Source organism: Ascidia mentula, chromosome 7 (assembly GCF_947561715.1).
Source record: "Ascidia mentula chromosome 7, kaAscMent1.1, whole genome shotgun sequence".
NCBI classification, from domain to species: Eukaryota; Metazoa; Chordata; class Ascidiacea; order Phlebobranchia; family Ascidiidae; genus Ascidia; species Ascidia mentula.
Genome location: NC_138572.1, coordinates 5,341,765 through 5,353,680, shown reverse-complemented (window position 1 = coordinate 5,353,680; position 11,916 = coordinate 5,341,765). Strand labels below are relative to the sequence as shown.

The window sequence follows — 11,916 nt, the reverse complement described above, 5'->3', positions numbered from 1 at the left end:
GATAAAATGAGTAAGGTAGAACAGTTCCTTCTGTCTGGCAATAAAGGTTACAATTTCGAAAAACCTTTTGGACAGAGATACAATGAAATACATGACAAAGGAGAGAAATGGAGTTGATCATAACAACGCTGGAAGCTGTTTCGCAATTTACCGTAGTTTTATTATTTTCCTTTCTCCTCAATCCTAAATCTTGTCGATTGGTGGAAGTCATCCATAATTTATAATTATCTGTAGTTTGTTCGTCAGGTAGCCTACAGGTTTTAATTTTTTGTCTGACTTCAAAATAAAGTTGAAGAAGCAATCTTCGAAAGTTGTTGTAGCAAAAAGTTACTTGACAAATCTTGCTACAAAAAATTTAGTTTTATACCAAGATGTCAAAAATTCGCTACAAACGGACCAAAAATGAACATGATGATGAGAAACCACTTCCCATGAATGAAGAAGTTGAGGAAGTAATGGAAATGAAAGACATGGTATTTATGTAGGCTATTACCAGATTTAAACTAACAAAAACTTGCAGTTATATAAAGGCTATGTGTGCTTTGCTATTAGTAGTCGGTACGTTGTTCCAGTAAAACATCTGGTTTGTCCCAAATAGTTACGAAAAACTTTAATTTGGTAACTTTATTTAAGAAATAGTAGGCCTATATGAAAAGATAATGGTTTATTTATGGCATCAATTTAATTGTTCCAGTAAGAATTTAAACCGCTGGTTGTCATGTAGAACTAAAATTGTTCATGGACAAAATTTTAGCATGCATGCAACAGGGATTTGTAAACCTAATCTACTTTGAGAGTTTAGCAAATATATTCTATGCCCAATGCCCTTTTATTGGTTTTGATTGTGACACAGAATGGTCCGAGCACATCTTCAACCCAGGTGACTGTGAGTCCTGTGGAATCTGATCGTGATTGGGAGGGCACTCCACAGACTATATACAAGTCAAATAAAAGGACTGGATATTACTTGGCATGGGCCGTATTATCCACTGTCATTCTTTTGACAGTTATTGTGATTGCTATTCTGTCTCACCCGAAACCTCGCAGTAAGTTTAGACTGGTCCCTATACTCCCTAAACTTAAAAGTTTGGTGATAACACAACTATTTTTCCGAAAACAGATATTAAGTGGTGTTGTGTTGGTGAAGAGGAGAATACAAAATGTGCAAACATGTCAAAATATTTCTCTTTGGAGGGCTTAAGGCCAAAAGTGGATTGCGTTTTGGCCCAGACTGTTGAAGATTGTGTTGAACTCATTGACCAGGACAAAGCAGATGCTTTCACAATGAATCATTCACTGCTATACAAGTATAAAGATAAACTGAAGCCAATCATGGCAGAAATTGGTATTGACAGAGGTAAGTAAGAAAACAAAATCAAGTCATTATTGTGAGGTTTGTTGTCTATAATTATAAAAAAAAGTAATGCTGAAACTAATGTATGTTTTAGAATAATTTGTGTGTTTTAGAAGCAAGTGTATAAAGCTAGCTTTTTTAAATGGACTTTTGTAGTAACCTCATCTGTATCACTACAGATTTTTGTGTGTATTTCTACAGTTTATTGCAAAAATGTTTCGTGCTACCGCATGATAAGGCAGGATCATCCCACTGAATCAGCTATCACACAGTGAACGTAATGTTTTAGATATTAATTTAAATGTTTGCTTTCAGGCAGTTATGAAACATATTTAGTGGCTGTTGTGAAAAAAACTGACATCACTGCAAGTCTCACATCAAAGAGTTTACAAAGCAGGAAAGCTTGCATTGGCAGCTGGCCTTTAGTGGGTGGATTACTGGCTAACAAAACTGGTGGGTATACTACTTGTATTGACCAACCCATTTTTAATCGAAAAGGTGCTGTGTTTTGATGCAAAAAGTTATTAAAGATGAACAACAATATTGAGTATATAGTAAAACCACAAATGGTATAGGCATCTTAGACCATTAAGGTTGTTAGATAAAAGTAAATCTTTATTTGTAAATAGCAATGTATTGTTTAGTTGACTGATACCATTATGTTTGCTCCGTATTTTCAATTTTATCACCGAATGCCTCATAATATGCTTCAAGGCCTTGGACCCCATAAATTATAAATGTTAGCTTCATAAAAGTCATAATTGTATTACAGGTAGGATATACAACAAGACATTGTGCCATTCAGCTTTGGATACCACCAAACTGATGAATGGGACATGTGTAGTTGATAAACATCACCCTGACATGTGTCATGGATGCACATCACCACCAAACTTTAAGTCTTGTGCAAATGACAAATATAGAGGTTTCTCTGGTGCTTTAAGGTTTGTGTATCTCGTCAATTGTTATGGTTTCTATTTTATGCTTATTTCTCTGCTTATTTTCAACTTGTGAGTCTACTTTTGCCAATATAAATACCAGTTTTTTTAAGAGAAGATTGATTCCATGTGTTTTTTAATATATTAGGTGCTAAAATATTAATTAGTTTCCAATATAATTTGCTCATGTTTCAAAACATTTGTAGCATACTGGAACTTGACACAAATTGAAACTGTAATAGTAATATTTACTGCAGATGCTTACTGGATTCTGAACATAATGCTGTTGCTTTCACATCAAGTCAGGCTTTCAACAAGTTTGTTAATGACAAGCCCCTGGAACTTGGCAATCTGACAAAAGATGTGAGTATGATTTATTTATCTGAAAGTATAAGGATAACAGTTAGCCTTATGGTAACACTTACATCTGTATCTGGTCTTTTGGAAATCAGTAATATGATAATACAAACACAGGACAATAAGCCATGTGTTTTTCCTGACCATAAACTTATTTTTTGTTTTACTTAAACAGGATTTTGCCCTTCTTTGTGAGGATGGCTCACAGACAAGTATTGACAACTTCACCAATTGCCATCTTGGTAAAATGCCTTCCAGGGCCATTGTGGTATCGAAAAAAATTAGAACTGGGAGTGACAGAGATATTCCATTTGATATTATAGAAGTTTTTCATGTGGCACAGGTATGAAATGCTAAGGGAAAATGATTATTTTTTACATTTCACTATATTTTAGGCTAATGTACCAGTGGTTTGCAACCATCCTGTAGTTACAAATCCCCTTTGCAAAAGCCCCAAATTCGCAGACCCCTACATAAACTTTATGTAAAGCTCCTGTTGTAAAATAAGTTGTAGTGTTCGAAAATGCAGAAAAGTGAGAAGAGAGTGAGAAACAAAATACACATAAATATAATAAGAAGGGTGCTTTTGCCCAATTGCATAACTCCCCATCCCTAGGTCTGTGAGCTCCAGTTCGGGAAACGCTGACACTCTAGTGATAATATTTGAAATTGAACATAAAATTGTGGATGTTTGAGTAATTTATGATATTATTTTGATATGTTCATCACAGTTGTACTTCGGTCGGCACTCTGTGATCTCCTTCAACATGTTCAAAAGTGCAAAGAAACCCAACCTTCTGTTCTCCGACACCACTCAAATGTTGATTCCTCTGTTCATTAATTGCACAGCAGAAGTGAGTTTAAGTGTAAAAAATTAGATCGAATGTGCGCTGAATCTCCTCTTGTAATATACTAATTTAATTTGTTTGCAGGCATACTTGGGTGATCGTTACATTGAACTGCAGAATTCTTTGACTTGCAGCAAAAATCAACCACATTCAGGCAAATCATGCTACTTGCCTCAGTATGCTGTGACCACCTAGGTTGTTTTGTTTTGTTTGAACCTGGTAAAAAGCCATTTGACGTGTTGTTATCAATGTGGAACTTCAAAACATATGCTTTGCCACCATTTAAGCACAAAGAGTTCATCTTAAGATTGTAAACATCATTTTATGTTGCAAGATATTTTTGTGAAACAGAACTTCAATGTAATTAAGATCTGTTTGCAATTGCAGGATCCTAAAATCATATCCATCACCTAAATATTATCATATCTGTGTCATACTCCTGGTGCTGTTGAATTAGAATGTGGTGCTTTTTTGTTGGTACTTGTATGTTCAACCATGCCTTGGCTTGCTTCGCACTTCTTTTGTGTTGCCTATAATTTTGATACAGGATATATATACACTTTTTTACCTGTCTATTTCATATATGACATAATAGGCTACATTGTGATTGGTGTTTATGCATTGTTTTAAATGGAGCTGGAATGTTTGACAATCATCACCACATTGCACTGTTTGCTGCTGCAAATTGAATGTACTTTTTCGTGCTTTTGTGATTCTTTACCTATATATCCCTTACCTATAAGTTACCTACTGTCTTTATAAGACACCAGGCTGTTTTCTGAATTTTATTGTGCAACAAAGTGCATTAATTGGATATTACACAAGCTAAAGTTTCTTGCCCATGTTAAAATGGACATATGTTTTTGGTTAGCAGTAGATCCGTTGCTGTTTTGCATTAAAATTGAATTTACGTGATCAAATGGTGAAAAAACTAAGCAGTCAGTGCAAGTTATCAATCAGATGTAGTCTAGCATTTTTGGAAAGGTTAAACTGGAATGTGTACAGTGTATAAGCTGCAGACAAATGGCCACTGTTTCGACCTAAAAGTGCATTGCTTATGAAATGTGTACTATTACTACAGTGGTAGTGGTGATCTTACTAAGCCTGGTTTGTAAACAACACTCAAAATAAATTATTATCTATTTCTAATATCAGTAATAGTTCAACGAAAAACAATAAGAAACGACAATTATAAAACACTAAACATATTTACAAGCAGCAAGCAAGTAAGTAACACCATTCAAGATACAACCAACATTGCGGCTAGGTTGGCAGTTGGTGTAAAGGCAAATTATTAGCAGTACAGTTTGTTTCTTTTAGATGAACATGTCTTGCAAGTTAGACATAAATTTGTCAATTAATAATTGTATCACACCATCTTTTTGGCAGTACATTCATAAACAAAAGTTCAGTCGCATGTTCATTGCAAATCACTTTTTGAATTGAATTTGTCCACCAGTGCATAACAAAGCGTATAGGTGAATAGTTAGTCACTTGACTGACTGAACCAGTGTATAAATCTTATCGACAGAGTTTACATAAATATATACAGAGAGAGATAGAATTCTCAATGTTGCTAAAAAACCAACACTAGTGCGGCAATTTTAATGCTTGGACAGCCAAACAAAAAAAGATGAATTCTTGATGAGAAATTTCAAGGCACTAGTGGACATACAATACAATGCACCTCACATTTCAATGTTCAAAACTTTTGGGAAATAGGTACAGAATGCTGTGTTTTAGTTTCACTGAACAATCTTATTTTGGTACAGAATATCTTGTGGCATGAACAGATTCATCACTAATTGACGAATTTGCTTATAAATTAAATAAAACATGGGATATGCTTTTTTAAAAAAAAATCCTATCCTGCTATGCACAAACGACTTTTACCAAAAAATTAAAAGACCCAAATGTTACTTGTAAGAAAAGCAAGCAGTAGGGACGATGCAAAACATTAAATTATGTTGCTCCAAAGCTCAGTTTACAGTGGAAAGACTACTGTTGATAATTTTTAGGTCTGCTTGTTGTGTTTGCGTTGGGTTATGCCATTACTGTTTGGACCATCTCCATGGCCTTCTGTTTTACGTTGCGATACTGTCACTTCGTCATCAGATTCCGACGCTTCGCTCTCGCTCCGTTCATCGTCAACCTGATGGAAAGAGAAAAAGATCATTTGTTTTGCAAATTGGAGGAGTTTTTCCAAAATATGGGATTCTGCAGCGGGCAAAATTTATCATTCAAAAGCTATTTTTTGTCAAAATAAATCCTTCATAATTTGCTTACTTTGGAGAATGTGATATTTTGTTGTTTTGCTTTTAAGCAATTGAGTTGATTTTGATTAAAGCCAATACAATATCTTATTGTAGGTTTAAGTGGAAAAACAGTATTACAGTCTTTAACAGTTGAGATTTGGAACTTGTACATTACTTTACTCTTAATAACATAAACTCTGTTTAAAGCAAAGGAACCCACATCGTCAGCATTACAATCTTCCCAAAGTTAAAAAAGAAATCACACTTCCCAAAAATTATTTTGTGGAACCACAGGCAAAATCAATGAAACAAAAAGAAATAAAAGGAATATCACAAACTTATAAACCAAGCGTGAATCCATCACAACTTTGTTGCCAGGCAGGTTAAAAACAAGTTTTTTTCACGCAACAATAACTCTGTTTTGTGCGAAATCATGCTAACCTACCTCGCAACACAACAGTTCAATTTTCTACAATCATGTAGGTTTGTTTAAGGAGTAAATCAGCAGCATTTTTACAGCCTTTATGTTTTTTTAAGTAGTCTAAAACACAATTACAATTTATTCTGATTTTAAATTTTCCGATTTGCTGATACATTTACAGCCGTTTTTTTCATTTTCAGAGAAAGTACATGGTGATATTTTTTGAACAGTTTATTCAAAAAACATATGAGTTAAAATAAACTTTATGCAGCAACATTTCTTACCTTTCCGCCAGACTTAACTAGGGTTATGACCCCCTTTATGATGAATGTAAACCAGTACACATGCAGAACTTGAAGGACAGTTAGACAGAAAGAGAAAATATACCAGGAAGGAAATGCACCCACTATCCTCCAACAGTCGAACCAAACGGAATACAGAACCCTAATGTAAACAGTTATGAACTTAATCCATTTCCAGTTAAATTATTACCCAATTTCATTAATATATTAACAGAACTAAATTATAAACAATTTTTTTTTTATTAAATGTAAAAAAATATATTATGATGTCATGTGAACTTACCAGAATGGGAAATAGACAAGTCGTACCAAAGAAAATGTAACACCAAATAAGATAAGACCGATAGTACCAAGCGATTCATATTTGCTGTATTTCATAAGTTTAGAACCCTGCAAAATGTGTAACTAGTTGTATTCCTTCACATTCCACTTAGTTTTCAAAAAACACAGACAAGTGCAATTGCATTTCTGTTGTTGACTTACCTCTAAAAAGATATCAGACAAGTCATGAAGTGCCATGATCAGACTACCTATGTTCAACATGTTTATGCAATAAGAAAATGCAATGAGGAAAAGTGTCGCAAAATGATGAAGACACATTGGCCAAAAATCCTGAAAATCATAACAAATATTTTTGAGCTACTCGGTAGTTAATGTTGCGTAGAATATTTTGTCTGTATTGGATTTCTAAACAAAATTTCTGGACGAAACTATAACCAGACAAAACTGGTATTAAAAAGAAAATAGTACTGGCAGCGTTAATTTATCATTTATACAGGATGGAAGGATGTAATGACTCGGAGTACATAAGATTTTACTGAGCAAAACACTTCCACCATAATTTGGACAATGCCTCTGTCCTGATACTCACATGTGCATTGTGCTACAACCACCTTTTATACTTACTTTTCGCTTGACGTCGAAAAACTGTGACACAATACAGGATGTATAAAATGCAAGTTCCGCATGATAGTACCAATATTTAAGTGGTGTTAGAGTTTGCTTTTCTGGGTAACCATGCCATCCTTTTTCCGTTTGAAAGGGAATATTTGTTCCATAAAACAAAGCAACACCGCACAGAAAAACTCCAACATAAAAAATAAAACGCCATCTGAAACATAATTGACATTGTTTTTAAAAAACTTTTCTTTTCAAATGGGCAATTAGTGCTAAGACTATGATATGTAATTCTCAACAAATATTATAACCAGCACACCCAGAAGATGGTTTAGGACAAAAATTAAAATGAACCTAGACAAAAAAATGGGGTGGTTCTTGGACATTCTATGACCACAAGAAATGCAGATAAGACAAACTCTTTTGGGTGTTTCCATTTAAAGATTAACCCACATATTGAGTGGGATTAATTGCAAACAAAACAAAGTCCTTCACTTTGACAGACACATGGTTCCTTTAAACTGTTTTGATTAATATTGCACAAGAGGAAATAGGCATTAAAAGCTGTCTGGGGGAGATAATCAAAGCCAGGGGCAACTTACAACCGAATGAGACTTTTCCAAATGCACTTACACAGTTTCTGAAAACTTGACAAGTTTTGAAGGCCTGTCAATATCTCGTTTCCTTCGAAACCACCTTTGAACTTGTCTTTCACTCCAGTCCAATTGCTTGCATAAGCCTACAGTGCAACATACAATTGACACACATTACAAACTATGTAGTCTTAATTAACTCTTTAAATGTTTTGATTTTCAACACAGATATTTGTAATCAGCCAGTCAGTCAGTAAGTTTATTTCAGCAAATCAAATCATTAAACTGTCATAATTTTGTAGTTTATTTTTTATTATTCAGCGGGTGACATTGAGCTTAACAACCAAAGTTAGCAACAAAATATTAATTATATATGTGGGCACTGAAATAACAGGATTTCTTACACCAATTAAAAACTTATCGGATCTTCAACAATTTACTTTAAACAATGCAACATCACACCCACCTTGAAGCCTCTCTCCTTGAGGTTTCTTGGTTATGGTCGCAAATACTTTGTCTAACAAAACATTTGGAGTTGGAGGACGATTTGGTACATCTGAAATTTTTAGTTTTCTTCCGATTGGTCTGGCGAAAACTCTGAAATTTAAGTAAGTTTGTTTAGTTATGCTTTAGCAATGTACCAAAGTTGGTATCAAGTAATAATGTAAACCCAACAGAAAAGAAAATCAAATTTTTACACGACATAAATAGTGTAAGGTTAACATACAACCAGCTATATTATATATACATGCTTTAGAATGGAAAACCAATGCACACTCCCCACATATTACTTTGGTAAATTATTGACTAAATTGGCCATCTTCTGGCTCAGTACCAATGCACATTGCTTTGCAAGTCAACTTTACACAGACATTTACGAGCTGAGGTTTACCTTTCAATAAAAATGCGAATCATGAATAAGATGATTGAGTACGGTGCAATCATGACCAGGTCAGATGCTTGTGGAAATGTGGCTTCATCTGTGTTGCGCAGATCTGCCCATGTTGTATTATGTGGGAGCCAAAACCTTTCATTCCAAAACCACTGGACAAAACCAGAGCCAGCCATGCTGAATTACACTTCCTATGATTCCTATGTAAACAAACAAAAACTATTCAAAAAGTGCAGTAAGTCTTTGGGTGTTTGTCTTTTGAGTTGCCTACGATTTCCTACATGATGTGGGCTATTTCCTACATGAATCCAAACAGCACGAACATTATGTATCATTGAGCCTAACTTCGGACAACACATGCAGTCTACAAGTAAAGCTGTTAGCTCTGCCAACATCAAGTGACGTTTTTGTAGCTAAACTTCAATGTTCTCTGCAAACCCCATTTGTTTACATTTCCATCAATCGTTACATACCTAATTTAATGCCTTATCTTGTGTAATACAACCTTTTGTCAAAGGCACGTTTAACCAACTTTTTCATGTATGGTGGGTAACAACTGACCTATAACATACCATTGTTGCCAAAAAACATGGGTTTGCTACTGCTTGCAATATATTTGGCATTATAATGCCTGTACATGCCACCTTCCCAGGGCGTCACAAGTGACTACAAAAATCATATTGCAATGAACGGCAGACACAGAATAATGACCTAATCAAGACGCCGGCAAAAACACATGACTAACCTAATTTGACGGCAACGGCAAAGTAAAAGCTAAGCAAATATACCCGACGAACCGATCAGGCCATGCATGACGTAATGATTCGAGTTTTGCACGTGACTTGTACAGCAAATCTGTCAATAAAAACTTCCTATCATCGCCACAGTCTTATACCGCCTTCTTCTTCGTGCCTACAAGCGAAGTACACGGCTTCAACTATGTCACACCGCCTTTCAGTTGTAACACAAAACAATCTGTCCATGAACACCCGATCCAATCGCCCTTACGTAAGCGACATCATCGTTAAAGCGGGGATTACGAATTGTTTACCCAAGACTACTTCAATATTTGTCTAGACGGTGTGGTTATCAGAATCACACCGGTTGCAAGTGGTGCCATTGTAAATTAGTTACTTAATTAAGACTTTGTACCCTCTTCGATTATTTGCGATACACTTAACAAGTCAGCGATATCTACAACTTGAAAACTGATGCAATCTGACAAGCTTTCTGCAAATCTTCTCTAAAACCCTCAAACGCAAAACGCCCCGCGAGGCATAGCTCAATCATCACACAAAAAAGAACCTGCAAGTCAGTTGCAGTTGCAATGACCTTTTGCGAATTCTGTATAGTCAAGACTCTATTCATATTCGGTGAAGTAACCAACACTTGAGTTATAACTATACGTTTCCTCTCGAGGTGCTATGAACCATTTAAACTACTTGAAGCAGAAAAGCGCCGCTGAAGTTTGCATTGAGGCCGCCGTATTTGTTCCCCACTACTAGCGCTTGATGAAGCATGACGTAAACCTTCTGGGCTTTGGTCGTAAGTAATGCGGCTATCTTCAAATCTGGGTCACATACCAGCCAACCACTTTACTGCGGATTTTCTGTGGACGAAAGATAGTGGTTGGCAATTGGCATTTACGATCCGTTTTGAGGAGACATGATGACCGCGCGTCCAATCGCTGGCGTCGCCACGACGATTAATTTGAATGGCTTTCATTGATGCCCTCAAGTTCGACTTAAACCGAAACCAATGCCAACATCACAACGTTGCCCATGTTAAGGTATCCAGGGAAAGTGTTTTCGCAACAAAACTGAAGAAAGTGTACAGGTTGGTTTACTACAACGTCAAGCATTAAAATCTTAGCGCCACTTTCACAACGTCACAAACTAAAAATTGAAACGCATAGCAACAAAGTTATCAAAGCCGACCAGCTTTACAAAATAGCATGCGTTGTGCAAAATTCCTGATGAATAATATATTTAACCTTTCTGTAGTGTAGAGCACGTTGTATCAGAGACAGGCACCATTTGTATCCGACTGCAGACCTAATTACTTAAATACCTTTGAGAGGCTGCACCAAAAACTTTAAAACCCTCGAAGTTCACCTAAATTCTGAACACTGCGCACACATTTAAGAGCTTGATCATCTTATTTGCCTAACCCAGTTAACAACTCTGTTTGTGTCATCATATATAAAGTTACGTTAGCTGCGCAGCAAACAAGATCTTCGTTCCCAACCAACTAATGGAAATCGTGCAACAAGTTCAAAGCTTTTTAACCAGTTCAAGATTATTTCATTGCGTTTTTCTAGAGATATAGCCGAATACAATAGCACACTCTAGCGTAGGAGCCAGATAAGGTAACGATTCGCAAGGTGTCGCGCAAGCATAGTGTTCTTAAAAATATCATGGACTAAACAACAAAATAAAATAGAGCAAATTGCATCATTTAACAAAGCTTAAACAAAGTTTGCAGAACACGGTCCTATGACGGTGAAGCAAAAACATGACGTTGCGCCGCCCACTACCTATAGTTGGCGTGGATTCACTTACTAGGTTTGCAGTATTTAGACGCATTTTATACCTAGCTATCTGGCCCACTTGAAAATTCCGAGGCGGCCTTCGGTTCAAAAACACTGACCTCAGACCTGGAGAGTTTGCAGCAACACGGGAATGTCTCAAAATCATTGGTCATGTGCCCAGCTTACATGCACGGCAAAATCGAATCAAAACTACCTTCTGACAAAATAAAAAGTTTGACCAAAGTCAACACATAAGTTAAAACCGAGGTTGTTTTGATAAAGTCGGTTTTAAAGGCCACAAAACATCATGCCGAAAAGCGTCGAAATCAATCAACGCAACGAAACACAAAGACCGTTTTGTTTACATTGCTTTCTATGGCAGCCACGAATCTAATTCATCGCCTGCGTTTTAATTCAGACGTAACAATACCTCTTGTCACCAGCACGTTTCTAACCAAGCCTCTGTTTATTTATGGCGTATAACAATTGGCAAATTGCTACGCCACAATTGTGGACCATTGTTGCTTAG

General features: G+C 36.0%; 2 protein-coding genes across 3 annotated transcripts; one reads left to right on the top strand and one right to left on the bottom strand.

The window, feature by feature from the left end:
- Positions 1–133: 133 nt before the first annotated feature.
- Positions 134–4,406, top strand: LOC145908379 (melanotransferrin-like). Its single transcript, XM_082995642.1, has 9 exons — positions 134–473; positions 854–1,046; positions 1,121–1,357; positions 1,670–1,807; positions 2,127–2,298; positions 2,550–2,655; positions 2,825–2,992; positions 3,381–3,503; positions 3,582–4,406. Exons 1-9 carry the CDS (start codon positions 372–374, stop codon positions 3,690–3,692), a joined length of 1,350 nt encoding a protein of 449 aa, XP_082851768.1. The 5' UTR covers positions 134–371; the 3' UTR covers positions 3,693–4,406.
- Positions 4,407–4,625: 219 nt separating this feature from the next.
- On the bottom strand, positions 4,626–9,053 carry LOC145908115 (ceramide synthase 6-like). Of its 2 annotated transcripts, XM_082995302.1 has the most exons (9): positions 8,858–9,053; positions 8,432–8,562; positions 8,006–8,111; positions 7,382–7,586; positions 6,959–7,087; positions 6,759–6,865; positions 6,458–6,617; positions 6,198–6,221; positions 4,626–5,649 (listed from the first exon to the last, which is right to left on the bottom strand). In XM_082995302.1, exons 1-9 carry the CDS (start codon positions 9,031–9,033, stop codon positions 5,512–5,514), a joined length of 1,176 nt encoding a protein of 391 aa, XP_082851428.1. In that variant the 5' UTR covers positions 9,034–9,053; the 3' UTR covers positions 4,626–5,511. The 2 variants fall into 2 exon arrangements, with proteins under 2 accessions (XP_082851428.1, XP_082851429.1); XM_082995303.1 differs by lacking the exon at positions 6,198–6,221.
- Positions 9,054–11,916: the final 2,863 nt, after the last annotated feature.